The sequence below is a fragment of the Odocoileus virginianus genome, chromosome 4 (genome assembly GCF_023699985.2).
Source record: "Odocoileus virginianus isolate 20LAN1187 ecotype Illinois chromosome 4, Ovbor_1.2, whole genome shotgun sequence".
NCBI classification, from domain to species: Eukaryota; Metazoa; Chordata; class Mammalia; order Artiodactyla; family Cervidae; genus Odocoileus; species Odocoileus virginianus.
Genome location: NC_069677.1, coordinates 46,924,641 through 46,939,382, shown reverse-complemented (window position 1 = coordinate 46,939,382; position 14,742 = coordinate 46,924,641). Strand labels below are relative to the sequence as shown.

General features: G+C 36.0%; 1 protein-coding gene across 3 annotated transcripts in view; it reads right to left on the bottom strand.

Annotated features, from left to right (window-relative positions):
• Nucleotides 1-14,742, bottom strand: part of IFT80 (intraflagellar transport 80) — a 113,905-nt gene that overhangs the window by 75,078 nt on the left and 24,085 nt on the right. For all 3 annotated transcript variants that reach the window (XM_070466505.1, XM_070466504.1, XM_070466503.1), the window contains exons 4-6: nt 12,846-12,956; nt 11,020-11,088; nt 1,314-1,423 (exon numbers count right to left, since the gene is read on the bottom strand). In XM_070466505.1, coding sequence (XP_070322606.1) covers nt 1,314-1,423; nt 11,020-11,088; nt 12,846-12,956 — 290 coding nt within the window. The remainder of the gene's footprint in view (nt 1-1,313; nt 1,424-11,019; nt 11,089-12,845; nt 12,957-14,742) is intronic.

Below are 14,742 nucleotides of genomic sequence, written 5' to 3'. Positions count from 1 at the left end.
TAAATACACGATGACTGTATGGAATATGTATAGCATAATTCTACACAGAAGCGACTAATATGTAACCTCAAAGTCATTTCTATATCCTTACTCTCCAAATTCTCTACCTACTGAACGGTTAAACACGATGCTTCTTGGGAATTCCCTGGTAGTCCAGTAGTTAGGACTCTGAGCTTACACTGCCAGGAACCCAGGAACTAAGGTTCAATCCCTGGTCCAGGAACTAAGATCCTGGAAGCCACACAGCATGGCAAAAAACAAACTAAAAACCCTGATGCTTCTTCTTAAAACACTTTTATCCCTTCCGTAGCCAGTGAATCTCCAGCACCAAATCCCTGACCTATTAACTGGCCTCCTTGGCTCTAATTTATTAGCGGCTGAATAAAAGTTACAGATGATATAATAACACCATAACATCAATAATAACAACTGCTCTTTATTGTGTACACTCAATATTTTTATTATATGCATGTCCTACGTACTTTGTAATTTAACTCATTTAATCCTCACAACAATCCTATCAATTAGGTATTAGGATCACATGTAAGAGATGAGAAAGCTTAAGCTCTGAGATATTTTATAATTTGCCTAAAGTTACATATAAGTAATAAACATTTGAACCTAGGTGACTAACTCAAAAACCTATATTTCTATTACCTATACTATACTGTGTTACTATCAAAATATGAAGAAAATGATTCTGCCTCTTCACACTGAAATCAAACATCAAAATCTGAGATAGGCTTAAAGGTTTTCCATTAATTTGTCCTACCCTGACCTGTCTTAACTGCCACTATTGTTCTGCTTCCCTGTAACTGGTAAAATTATATATACCCAATTTGTTCTAAGCATTACATTGACTACCCCCAACCCACTTTAAATAAATACTAAAAGAATTCTAGGGTCTCAGAGAAAGTTCAAGGGTACTGAACAGACAATGGGGAGGAGGGGGAAGAAGACACTAGAGATGATAAAAAACAGTCTAAACAAGTTCTTAAAGTTTTACGATTTAGTCCCATCCTGTCTCAAATCTATACATGTGAGGCTGACTGTGCTAATTTGAATTTTGTGCCAAATCATGTAAACATATTTATGATTTACTGGTATAATGAGAGTTGGAATAAGAGCAAAGTGAACCTTGTTGGAAACATCAACAGGTATTCCCTGTTCTATAGTAAAGGCTGATAAAACCACATACTTAAAAGCCTCGACTATAACAAGACCACCCAGAAGAAAGGGACTCCTAAGAAAGTGACCTCTTACTGAGCAGTCTGGCAGATCCTGATAACAATTTACAAATGCCTGAGAAGTACCTGTAAAATTTTAGCATTTGGTTGAAGTGGTTTAATGATCAGCTGCTTGCCTGCTGTGTAAAGAACCTTTTCCGAATCAGGGCCCCATGCTACCGAATACACTGGTGTTCCTGTAAAAAGGGAAAAAAAAAAAAAAATTATCTTGCTTTATAAAACGGAGATTGTTAGGAAAGTCAAAAAATCAATTTGAGGTATCATTTCATTTCCTCCTTATTCAATGGCCTATCCAAACCAGAGTATATAGCCTGATACTGAAACATAAAAGGCAAAGTAAATATGAGGGTAGGGAAAGTTTTGCTGTCTATCAAGTGTGGCTTTGGCCTGGAAGTTAGGCTAAAGTATTGCCAGGATAAAGTTGACTCCACTTCCATAGGAAAGGTACAAATTTTATTTACCCACCATACTACAAACATTAAATTTCATACTGTTTTCAATTTCCTAGAGCAGGAATTTAGTGATTCCTAGGATAGGAATCCTAGAGAGAAGATTTAAGTGTTTTTTAATTCAATTACTTTGCAGATTACCTGATATCTTCTGGAAGACTATGCTTTGCTTGAGCCTATCTTTTAAAAAATGAATATCATATCAACTGAGAGCATTGAATTATCTGTAATCCACTGTCTGACCCAGTTACCTATTCAGTAGAATTTATTCATTAGGGAAGTGAATCAAGGTTATAAAATTAACCTATAAAATATTAACCCATTTATATTTATAAAATCAAGCCTTTAAAAATTGTCTAGGATTCCTAAGTCAGGCTAACTTTATGTGAATGAGTGAATAAATCCTTCAGGAATTTACATTCACAGTAAAATGAAATCTAAATCTAAGGATTTATGAGCAATCAGTAAGATGTGTTTATTGAAATGGAAAACCCAACAGATTGAATCAACAGGGAGCAATCAGCAATCAACGGGAGTAAATTTCAGTAAGAAAAGTGCTGTAATTGGGTTTCCCAGGTGGCACAGTGGTAAAGAATCTGCCTGCCAATGTATAAGATGCAGGAGACTTGGGTTTGATCCCTGGGTCAGGAAGATTCCCTGGAGAAGGAAATGGCAACCCACTCCAGTACTCATGCCTGGGAAATCCCATGGACAGAGGAGCCAATAGCCCATGGGGTCACAGAAGACTTGGCAACTAAAACAACACTCAGTGCTTTATAGGGCTTTGCTAAGTCACGTCTGACTCTGCAACTCCACGGACTGCCAGGCTTCCCTGTCCATCACTATCTCTGGGAGTTTACTCAGATTCATGGCCATTGAGTCGGTAATGCCATCCAACCATCTCATTCTGTGTCATCCCCTTCTCCTCCTGCCTTCAGTCTTTCCCAGCATCAGGGTCCTTTCCAATGAGTCAGCTCTTTGCACCAGGTGGCCAAAGTATTGGAGCTTCAGCATCAGCATCAGTCCTTCCAAAAAATATTCAAGGTTAATTTCCTTTAGGACTGACTAGTTTGATCTCCTTACTGTCCAAGGGACTCTCAAGAGTCTTCTCCAACACCACAGTTCAAAAGCATCAATTCTTTCGCACTCAGCCTTCTTTATGGTTCAACTCTCACATCCGTACATAACTACTGGAAAAACCATAGCTTTGGCTATATGGACCTTTGTCAGCAAAGTGTTGTCTCTGCTTTTTAATACCCTATCTAGGTCTGCCACAGCTTTCCTTCCAAGGAGCAAGTATCTTTTTTAATTTCATGGCTGCAGTCACCATCTGCAGTGATTTTGGAGCCCAAGAAAATAAAATATGTCACTGTTCCTACTTTTCCCCCTTCTATTTGCCATGAAGTGATGGGAACCAGACTGAGAGGACTTAGAAAATCTGATTTAGACCTAGTCCAAAAAACTCCATAAGCATTCCTTCCATGGTATAGGTTAGATATTATACTGGGTCTAAATTTCCTGGTCAGTTGGTGACAACTAGGATTGTTTTGATTCAGAGGAACCTACAGATGGCTAATGAGATGGCTCACCTCAGAAGGTACTTCTTCTATTCTTAGTAACTACATTCTCTTGGAACATTATCTGGGAGTAGCCAGGAGCTGACCTGGGCTTCAAAGTAAATCTCCAAATGAACAGAGTTCAACTCTAATAAACTCTCCAGAAAATGTAAATCAAAATTTCATATATTCCAAATGTGATTCTTGGTAAGCACTGTAAGGAAATGAGGGAGTAAATTACAGGTTCCTTTTTATTCCATTATTATAGTTGTAATTATTGTGCAAAAAAGTAAATTTATATATTTTAATTATCAATTATCAAAGCTTCATGAATACACTCAGTAAAATTACACTTTCCTCAGTGTATACAAAACTATGACAAACATCTACCCCCAAGGAAATAATTCAGTAAATACAACTCCCATTGAGTTATACAGGATGTGACTCTAGCCCTTTAGTTGTGGTAAAAGACATGGTTTGGGGTATAGGATGAAGAGTTAGGGACTCTTTGGCCTCTTTCACATTGAATCTGTGGCTCCATTAAGTCAGCTGTGTCACCATTTCCTTGTTTATAAACCTTATAAATCTTCAGAATACTTACCTCCCATGTTGGGATGTGGAGATCATTCATTTCCTGCTTATAAGATAATTTTTTAAACAATAATACTGTCAAAGACACAGGTATAGTAACTTAAAGAATAAAACAAAATAAACTTATAAAGGAAAATTTAAACAATTCCTTTGTTAAAATATGTGGTTTTTAACCACATTCCTTCAATCCAAAAACAAACAAGGAATTTTTTATGATAAATAAGCAATCCTAAATAAGATCAATAGCTGCCTTATTAGTTACAGCTTCCTAATCAGCAATATTCAAAATGTATATAACATCAAGAACTAAGAGAATGCATCTTTATATTCATTCTTTACATTTAGAATAAAATGTTGTGTGAAATTCCTATATATATGAATGTCTATTGCTATACAACTTTGATTTAGGTGGTTCTGGAGAAGATTATTGAATGTGGATGAATTAGCTTCATAATGAAAACAATGGTTTCTATTATAAAAAATCCATCTCACTAGCATTTAAACAAATCTCTAATATTTTTAAATGTTTTTAAAAAATATTTATTAAAGCTACACTTCACCTTGCAAAGTCAGTATGAAAATAATAGCCTTCAGGTTAAAAAACTTTACAACAAAAAATTTAGCAAATCATGTAATGAGATGTTATTAATTTCATCTTTAACAAAAATGGACAAAAAACGTAAATAGTTTTGAAATAATTGATTTCTTGCTTTTTATACTGGGAATTTTTATTTATGCTCCATTTCAGTTAAGACACCCAAAAAGATCTTGTTTTTCTGACTTTGTACACTAAGATCATGTGATCTTTTTGACATTTTTTAAGAAACCACACGCACCTGGGGTTGTGTTAAATGTCAGACCCTTATCTCTCTGTAAAACAAATTATCTAAATTCTTTCAACCTGTTGAAGGCATTTTAAACCACAGGAGACAAAAATGTATTTCAATTGTTTTAAGGAAGTACATAGTCAAACATACCATGTTTTTCACATTCATACTAAAGGTATCCCCTAAAATGCTGTTTTTGCATGTTTTTCAGAATGCTTTTGAAACAAACTCTTCACTATTACCATGAAGCATTAGCTGCCTTTGTGTTGAATGCAGTGTAGGTCTGCACCGAGTGAATGTAAGAAGGCAGAGAAGAGTTTGGCACTACACAAGCACTACCTATTAGTAACCACTATATAAGCACTATACAAGCACTACCTATTAGTAACCACTACTACTACTTTGTAATGAAATAAGCAACCATTTGTTATTGTGTTGCTCATGGGAGTAGGCACTTTATCCTTTAAAACCTAGTTAAAATATGCTGCAATATTTGTCAGGAAGCTTTTCAATTTTTTTGGTGGCAAATCATTAAGAGTTCAAAAACAAAGAATTATCTCCCTTTCATTCTATTTGTAGAGACATGTACTAAAAAATAAGTAACATCAAGTGGAATATATTCCCCAAAATAAAAAACAAACAACTTTTTGGCTGTGTATGTCGCCAGGTCAGTATAGAGAAAAAAAGCTAAAATGAAGGCATGTGTTTCTTTACTTTCTATCCTCAGTCACCTCTCCCTTGAGGATCTCAGCTTCCTCCATAGCTTCACCTTTCACCTTTCTGAGGCAGACTCTCACATTAATATTTCAGCCTTTACTTCTGAGTTCTAACAAATTTCCATCTACCCCAAAGACATGCCAAAACTTCAAACTCTACATATTTGTATATTATCCCTCCCCATGTATTCCCTCATTCATTCTTCCTCTGAATTCTTCACCTCTTACAGGGTGATTCATTCCTCTCAGTCGCTGAGAACTACGCACTTTTTCCAACCACTCTCATCACCACCTCTGTTCAAGCCTCACTGCACACTAGCAGAGAACACCTCAGTAACCTCTGTACCAGTCACCCCAATGTAACCTCTACCTCCTCTAATTGATCCTACATCCTACTGCTAAGGTAATCTTCCTAAAGAGTTTCCCAGGTGGCACAGTCGTAAAGAATCCACCTGTCAAGCAGGGGATGCAGGTTCAGTCTTTGGGTCAGAAGATCCCCTGGAGAACGAAATGCAACCCACTCCAGTATTCTTGCCTGGGAAATTCCATGGACAGAGGAGACTTGCAGGCTACAGCCCATGGGGTTGCCAAGAGTCAGACATGACTGAGTGACTAAAACAACAACAAAATCTACCTAAAGAAACAGGCTTTATCTCTTACTCTCCTGCTCATCTTTTAAAGATTTTTATATGGTTATAGAACAAAATCCAACTAGACTTCCCTGGTGGTCCAGTGGCTAGGATTCCCTGCTCCCAATGCAGGAGGCCCTTGAGTTCAATTCCTGGTGAAGGAACTAGATCCCACATTCTCCAACCAAGACCACAGTCAAATAAATAAAAAGAAATATTTAAAAAGAAAAAGTATAAACTCCAACCCCCTTCATTTAATGTCTGAGGCTATCTGTGTCTTAATCCCTCTGGCAGTAGCATCCCTCACACAGCCTACACTCTGGCCCAAGGGGTCTGCTCCCACTCACCTGACTCCCAGGCCTTATGCTGGTCTGTCTCTGTGCCTCTGATCATCTAACTTCCTCCAGAGCGCTGCTGCATTGTCAACAAGCCCTTTTCCCTACCTAATTTCTTTATCCTTCAAAGTCTAGTTAAAAGATGCTGCAGTATTTACCAGAGAAGGTATTCTGATACCTTCTCTCCCCTCAAAGCATTCATCTCTGCCTTCCTGTCTTCCCACAATGCCTTAAGGCAACCAGCACACTCTGCCTTATGTTACAGTATTTATATTTCCTTTACTAAATTTATTATACGGAGCTTCCATGTTTTGTCATCTCTTTAATCCATTTGAATACAGTAAGAGAAATGTCCTTAAAGGTTTACAATATTTCTTCCAGTTTTAATTTATAATTAAAATATACAATGTAACACAAGATAGGGCGTCATTATAATTATTCTTGGCCTACATATTACTTTTCTCTAATAAGGAAAAATAACTCTTGATAGGCACCAGTAAGAATCATTTTTAAACATAGTCAAATTCTACCCCTATCCCACTAAAAAACAGAATTAATGCTTTTTCTGCATTGGAGAAGGGGATGACTATGACTTTTTCCATCTTTATGACTGCCTCTAATTATCAAGAAATGAATTCAGGAATTTTTCTATTCATCAAGGAATAAGTACAATTAACATGAACATGTAGTAAAAAATCATAAAGTGCTTTCAATATCGTTTACATAATTCCAAGTCTTAGAGTAATTCAGGCTTATGTTATTTCATTTTTGAAATGAAATTTAGTTTTTCTCCTCAAAGGGGCTCTGAGCCCCCCACCTCCATCTGCCTTGGTCATTTTACTTGAGACTTTAGCATTTAGCTCTCAGTAGATTACATTTATAACTATCCTCAAAATTTGTAGCCTACAGTAAATCAAACAAACCTTATAAATAACTATGGACTTTTCCTTCAGGGTTAATGTCATTACAACTTAACTTCTTCAATGATTTTTCCCAGAAATAAAATGGGAAAAGTCTATGCTTATTAGGAAAGTGTGGGTGGCAACAATGACCAAAAATTCATAAATTAAAATCACAGTTCTATAGTGAATTTATAATTTTTAACCTAGAAAAAGATACTAGTTATTAAGCTGAAATACTAATGGGTTAAATAAAATCTACCTAATTTAGTTTTGCTCATTAGTCTCATAATTAACATAAACCTTGAGTAAGAAGAATAACAAGATTCAGATAGGATAAAAATGATCAGCAATTTAATAGCATATGATGTTAAGGAAATTGGAGCCATTTGGAATGCTGGTGTAAAATACCATTACGTGATTCAATGAATACATAATAAAATTACCTATCCTATATGACATAATATGTAATTTAGCTTTTAAGAAAATCCTATTTATCCATTTATCTGGAAGGAATGAACAAAAAAAGCACCATCCATCCCTCTCCAAAATAAATACTATACACAAAAACTAACTCAAAATAGATCATAGACCTAAATGTAAGCACTAAAACTATAAAACTTTTATAAGAAAATACAGATAAAAGTCTCCATGATTTTGGATTTGGCAATAGTTTCTTAGATATAACACCAAAACATAAACAATCAAAGAAAAAAAAATAGATAAACTGAATTTCATCAAAACTTTCGTGCTTAAGAGACTTCGCTGGTTGTCCAGTAGTTCAAAATCCTCCTGCCAATGCAGAGGATAGGGTTCGATCCCTGGTCCCACATGGACCAGGATGGAGCAACTAAGCCAGTGGCCACAATATCAAGTCCACATGCCCTGGAGCCTGTGCTCAGCAAAAAGAGAAGCCACCAAGATGAGAAGCCCATATACCGCACAGCTAGAGAACGCCTGACGAAGCAACGAAGAGCCCATGTGTCACAACAGAGACCCGGCACAGACAAAAGTAAAATAAATATTCAAAAAAACTCTGTGCTTCAAAAGATGTCATCAAGAAAATGAAAAGGAAACCCACAGAACAGTGAAGTCATATATTCAAGTTGCAAATCATATATCCAATGGTCTATTAACCAGAATACATAAAGAACTCTTACAACTCGATAATAAAAAGACAACCCAATTTAAAAATGTGCAAAGAATTTTAATAGATATTTCTCCAAACAAGATCTACAAACAGCCATAAAGTACATGAAAAGAGGCTCAACATCATTAGTCATAAGAGAAATGCAAACCAAAACTACAATGAGATACTACTTTACAGTCACTAGGATGATTATAATAAAAATACAGTAACAAGTTTTGAGGATTTGGAGACACTGGAACCTTCATATATTTCTAGTGGGAATGTAAAATGGTATGTTTACTTTGAAAAAAAAAACTTGAAGACTTTAACTTACTGATATGAAACTATACCCAATGCAGTTCACAATTCAACTGAAAACAAGTAAGGAGCATATTGTAGTGGATGCATTATGCCTCTGGGAATGCTTGCTGGGTGGCCAGAAGACAGGGGTAATATGAAAGACAAGGGTAGTACTTAAGAGATAACTTTATACCCTTTCTTACACTTCAAATTCTGAACTATGTGAATTAATATCTATTAAAAATTTATACTTTAAAAAGATGTAAGCACTCCCTGCAAGGCATATACTAACAATCAAAATTTTATGGTCACTATTATTGAAAATTGGGAGTAGGAAATGGCAACCCACTCCAGTATTATTGCCTGGAAAAGACCAGGGACAGAGGAGGCTGGCTGGCTGTAGTCCATGGGATCGCAAAGAGTCAGACACAACTGAGCACAAACACATATTATTGAAAATAGGAGCTGCAAACTCAAATCCCTTCAGAGGTTTATGTTGTGTTCTACCATGTAATATAAATGAGTAAAGTATTATATGTGGAATCTAAGAAAACTAAGAGAAGTTTAAAATCCAACTAAAAATGGCACAGCCACTACTGAACTCCAGCCGATTGTATTTATTCTGGAAAGCAGACTTAATGTTGCCAGTTCTTCCAATTTTTCAAGATACCAAAGAGATCCATAAAAGAATGTAAAATATCCTAATCTCTAATGCTGGGCCTGGACCATGCTAATGGGCTAGATTCAGGACACAGGCCATCTGTGACCTCTGATGAATGAAAAGTCCTTAATTCATGAATATACTGGGCTTCCAAACTTCCTCTGAAGGTTTGGGAATTCTAAATGCATTTTCTGTGTAAGAGTGAAATAAGCAGCAATCTGTTTTCCATTATACAGATAAATGACAGCACTGAACCAAAAGTACTATGTCTTCTACCCTCTATCATTAACAATGTTTATGTTAAGCAATTTAGTCTAAGTTTCAACTTTAGACTTTGGAAAGTCCAAAATGGTAGACCCCAGGGGTAATCAAAGGGAAGGAGATGACTAGGAAGAATTTAAAGAAAGAAAAGGAGCCTTAGGATGACAACTGGTAAAGAATCTCAGGCAAAAATTCAGATTATTGTAATGGTAATAAGATAAGCTTTCAAAATTTCTCTGAAGATCTGTGTCTTCTCTAGACAACATATTTAGTAAAAAAGAAAAGAAAGGGAAAAATGGTATGTATCAGTAGCAGCTACAGCTTAAAATAACTGCAGGCTCAGCTCCAAGGGGGTGGTAATGATCTCCAAAAGAATTCTGTAGTTGCTTGTAAGTCAGACATCATAAGGTAAGAATGCCAAATAATTAGCACTAACAAAAATTATAAAGCCAAAAGTAAATGCCTATTCTTATTAGCTTAAAATAAAATTTATTTTCTAAAGGTATCCTTTATTACTAAAGAAACAATAAATTGATATTTTTTTCCTAACTGAAATTTACTCATGAATGTTTCTATGAACTCTGAATTTTCTACTCATTGCTAAATATTCTATTTGGAGATCATCTGTACCAAAGACTTAACCTCAGGAGATAATCACTACATATCACTTATGGTTACTTTTGCTAACATTTGGTTAATGTGTAGCTAAAGAAATATAGCTATTTTAACACTATCCTAAGAGTTAACATAATTTAAAAAATGAAATCTGAAAATTTTTGGAAGTCAGTTGTTGGAGATGCTTCACAATATGACTTTATCATATAATTCTGAAGAACAGTCTGCAAGCTTTTTGGCAATCTCTCTCTGAAGCAGATATGTGCTCAAGACAACATTAATCTGACTTCTGGATTGATTTTATAGGCACTTCTTCCCAGTGAGTATGGAAAACCAAGCTGCTGTTGTAAGCAGTTTTATTTTACCAAGTTTTGGATCATGAAAGTGTCTGTTCCCCTTCATTAGTACTGAAATCAAATGTGCAACACAATTCAGAAAGGGTGCTAAATATTAAGAAGTCATTAGAATTATTAAGTACAGAGATTGAACGTACTCTATTATTATTAGACACCCCATGCTATTTCAGATAGAATATGCACATAATGCTTCAGAGTTATACTAAAAAGAATCACTAGCCTATAACTCTATTTTATAGATTCACTAACAAAGAAAAAGTCCTTGAGTATTTCTTACATTTCTGGGCTCAAATAAAAGTCACCATGGCCCATCAGGAAACATGAAAGTAAGAGGAAAAAGTTTAAACAGAAGTAAGAGATTTCAGGTTTTGAACCTGACCAAAATCAATCTGAGGAACTACATTAGATTATTTTTATAGGAAAATGTTAAGACATTTATAATACATACCTTGATGAGCTAAAGTTGATCTTAGCATTCCAGTCTTTGACCATATTTTTATTTGTCCATCTTCTCCAACTATAAAAAGAAAATAATAATTGACATTTTACCTATAGGAAATATATGTAAACATTACATATACATACAAAAATCAGCTCTGTCTACACTAATGCACACTTAAAATTCAGACACAAGTTTCTCTAATTATACATCAGTGCTTCACAACTAAAAAATTTACCTGAAATTACTTTGAAACAATTTTATCAAAGTAGCCTAACTTTCATGACAATAATTGTTTTTCCCTTAATCTTAGAAGATTTATAAGTATATTATTCAAATAATGCTCTCATTTTTACTGACATCTCCCTCCGAGAAGCACTCTAAGAAAACTGCTTTCAGTGTGAGTTACAGCCAAATTCCAGGGAATTGGGGACTGAATGGAGTGAAGTAACAGACTACGCTTTTGAACAGTCTGCCTGAAAGGGAAAGAAAGAGGAAATCGTAGCTAGAGTTATTTATTAAAGGAAGGAGTTTTTTATTTCTTTTCCCTCAATTTTCAAGATAAATAGCATCTAAACACATTTACATGTTGGGAAAAAGAAAACAAACAAACAAAAAAAACAAACCACTGGAAAAGGAGAAGTTGAAAAAACAGGCAAGACAAGAGACAACTCACTGATAAAAGTCCTACAAAAGGCCCAGGGGACAGGTGTCATGGTTTTCAAATATAACTACAAACTCTCTGTTATTCTCTCTTTTAAGAAGTTAAGCTTAATTTCTCTCTCCTTCAGTTTGGGCTATACTTAGTGACTTGCTTCTAATAAAATATGGTGGAAACGATGGAGTATGACATCCAAGGCTGGTTGCAGCTTCCAACCTTCTCTCTTGGATCATTCGCCCAGGGAGAATCTCCAGCAGTCACGCTGTAAGAACATTCAAGCAGCCCTATGGAGAGGTGCACGCTGTAAGGAACTGCTAGGCCTCAGTCATAGAGTCACAGAGGAAGTAGGACCTCGTGCCAACAGCCACGTGAGTGAGCCATCTTGGAACCATCCAGCCCCAATAGGGCTTCATACGACTGCAGCCCCATCCAACTTCTTGATTCTGAGACAGAACCACCCAGCTAAACGTTCCCTGTCTCACAGAAACTGTTAGCTAATACATGTTATCTTAAGTCACTAACTTTGGGGATATCTGTCATAGAACAATAGATATCTAATATAACAGGTGAAGATGAGAAATGCTCGATATGGCAGGAGATGGAAGAGAGACAGAAAGGAGTAAATTAAATGAGAAAATTTTGAATTTTGATGGCTCAGATGGTAAAGAATCTGCCTGCAATGCAGGAGACCCAGGTTTGATCCCTGGGTCAGGAAGATCCCCTGGAGAAAGGAATGGCAACCCACTCCAGTATTCTTGCCTGGAGAATCCATGGACAGAGGAGGCTGGCAAGTTATAGTCCATGGGGTCGCAAAGAGTCAGAAGCAACAGAGCAACTAACATGTGCATGTGCGCGCGCGCAAACACACACACACACACACACACACACACACACACACACATTTAAATGAGAATATTTTGAAGAATTAAAACTTACATTTACTCAATATTTGATTATTTCAAAACCTTCTTGACAGAATGCTCTCTGCTAGCCATGCAAGAAAACTAATATGACACTCTGAATTATAACATTACATAGCAGTCTAGATCAATACTGTGCTAATTACTTGCTATTAGACAAGGAGAGACACTACTGCTAAATTAAAACATTCTGTTCCTCCGGAAATTTTTCTTTAAAAAATTCATTTTAAATGTCACTTCTGCAGATAACTTACCTGTAACTAATGCTGTTCCTTCATAATTCCATCGTCCTGCAAGCACTGCTCCACAGTGAGCTTCCACACTTTTTTCTACTCTTCCTAACTTAGAAATCAGATGAAATTTGCCTAAAAGAAATTATACTTGAGAAATCTATTTTATTAAATTAATTTATCCAATCAACAAGCATCTGTTGAGTACCAACTATTAGATTAGTCAGCATGGTGCTAGGCATCAGAGATACAGGGCAAATAATATAATTACTCTTACTCTCAAGGAATGCACAAATCTACTGGAAAACAGGCACAAAGGCAAAATTATAAACCCTTGAAACAAGCGGTGTGACAGAATATATATATGATACTATGACAGTTCAGAGGGACAATAAAATTCTACTGGAATATGGTCAAAGGAACCCAAGAGGAATATCAACAAAGCCTTCTGTTTAAGCAGCATTTTGAAGTTTTGCTTTTTTTTTAAAACGGTTATAGAAAAGCTAGGAAAAGTTATATAATCTGCTTTTTTTAAAAACAGGTTGTAGAAGGAATTATGGAGAAGAGAGGATCTAAATAGTTGAATGCTGTTTTAAAAAAACACAACTGAGGCATATTAAAAAATATTGAGTTTATTTGCACAGAAATCAATTCCAATTCAGCAGTGCCAAACCTTAAGTGGTTAGGAATGCTCCACTGACAGGAGATCAGGTACAGAAAAATGACAAAACTAAGGATATTACTGACTGACTATAGCTTAAAGCCTAGTTGGCTGTCTGTGATTGGTTGCCCTTTGGTTTCAATTTTGTAACCTTGAAGCATTCATTTAAAGGCTTAGATTTTGACTTGCTGAGGTATACACTATTAAGAGTCACCTCAAGTCTAAAGGCCTCCTTTAACTAATTTAACGGATAATCCCAAATTTTTGAAATCCTTGCCTTATTTTACACTGTACCAGGCACCAGGTAGACAAAAAGAAGCAGGTTATTTGGTTGCTGTCATCGAAAGTTCACACATTTATAGGCAAACAGCAGAAGACTTACAACATTACAAGACCTAAGCAAAGTATATAAGAGATGTCAAGGGAACTAATCAACTATACAAAGAATAAGTACTACAGGAAGCCAAAACAATTGCAGTGTTGTTTTGAATGATCATCAAGTCTAGTAATATATAGTTTGTAATAAAATAATTAAGTACAGGTGGTCCTCCATATTCAAGGGTTCTGAAATCCTTGGACTCAACCTACCAAAAAACAAACAAAAAAGCCCACAAAGCTCCAAAAACAGAACTTGAATTTGCCCTGCACCATCAACTATTTACACAGCATTTACATTGTATTTACAACTATTTACATAGCATTTGTATTGTACTAGGTATTATAAGCAGTCTAGAGATGTCTAGAGATGACTTGCTTCCCTAGTGGCTCAGAGGGTAAAAAGTCTGCCTGCAATGCGGGAGACCCAGGTTTGATCCTTGGGTTGGGAAGATCCCCTGGAGAAGGAAAGGGCAACCCACTCCAGTACTCTTGCCTGAACAATCCCTTGGACAGCGGAGCTGGTAGGCTACAGTCCATAGGGTCGCAAAGAGTCCCATGAGGCTGAGCGACTTCACTTTCACTTTCAGAGATGACTTAAAGTATATGGGAGGATGTGTGTAGGTTATGTGCAAATACTATGCCATTTTATACAAGGGACTTGGCCATCTGTAGATTTTAGTATCTACAGGGGCCCTGGAACCAAACCCCTTGGATACTGAGAGCCAACTCTAAGTGGAATTAGAAATTTTCCCCAAATTAAAAAAATATATATTTTTTTGCTGTAAAAGAATAATGTGGCTTGCTTAATCGGAGTCTGCCTCAAAGGATTTGTTTGAATTCATTTTTAACTTAAGACTTCTCAAGATTCTTACTAATATTAAC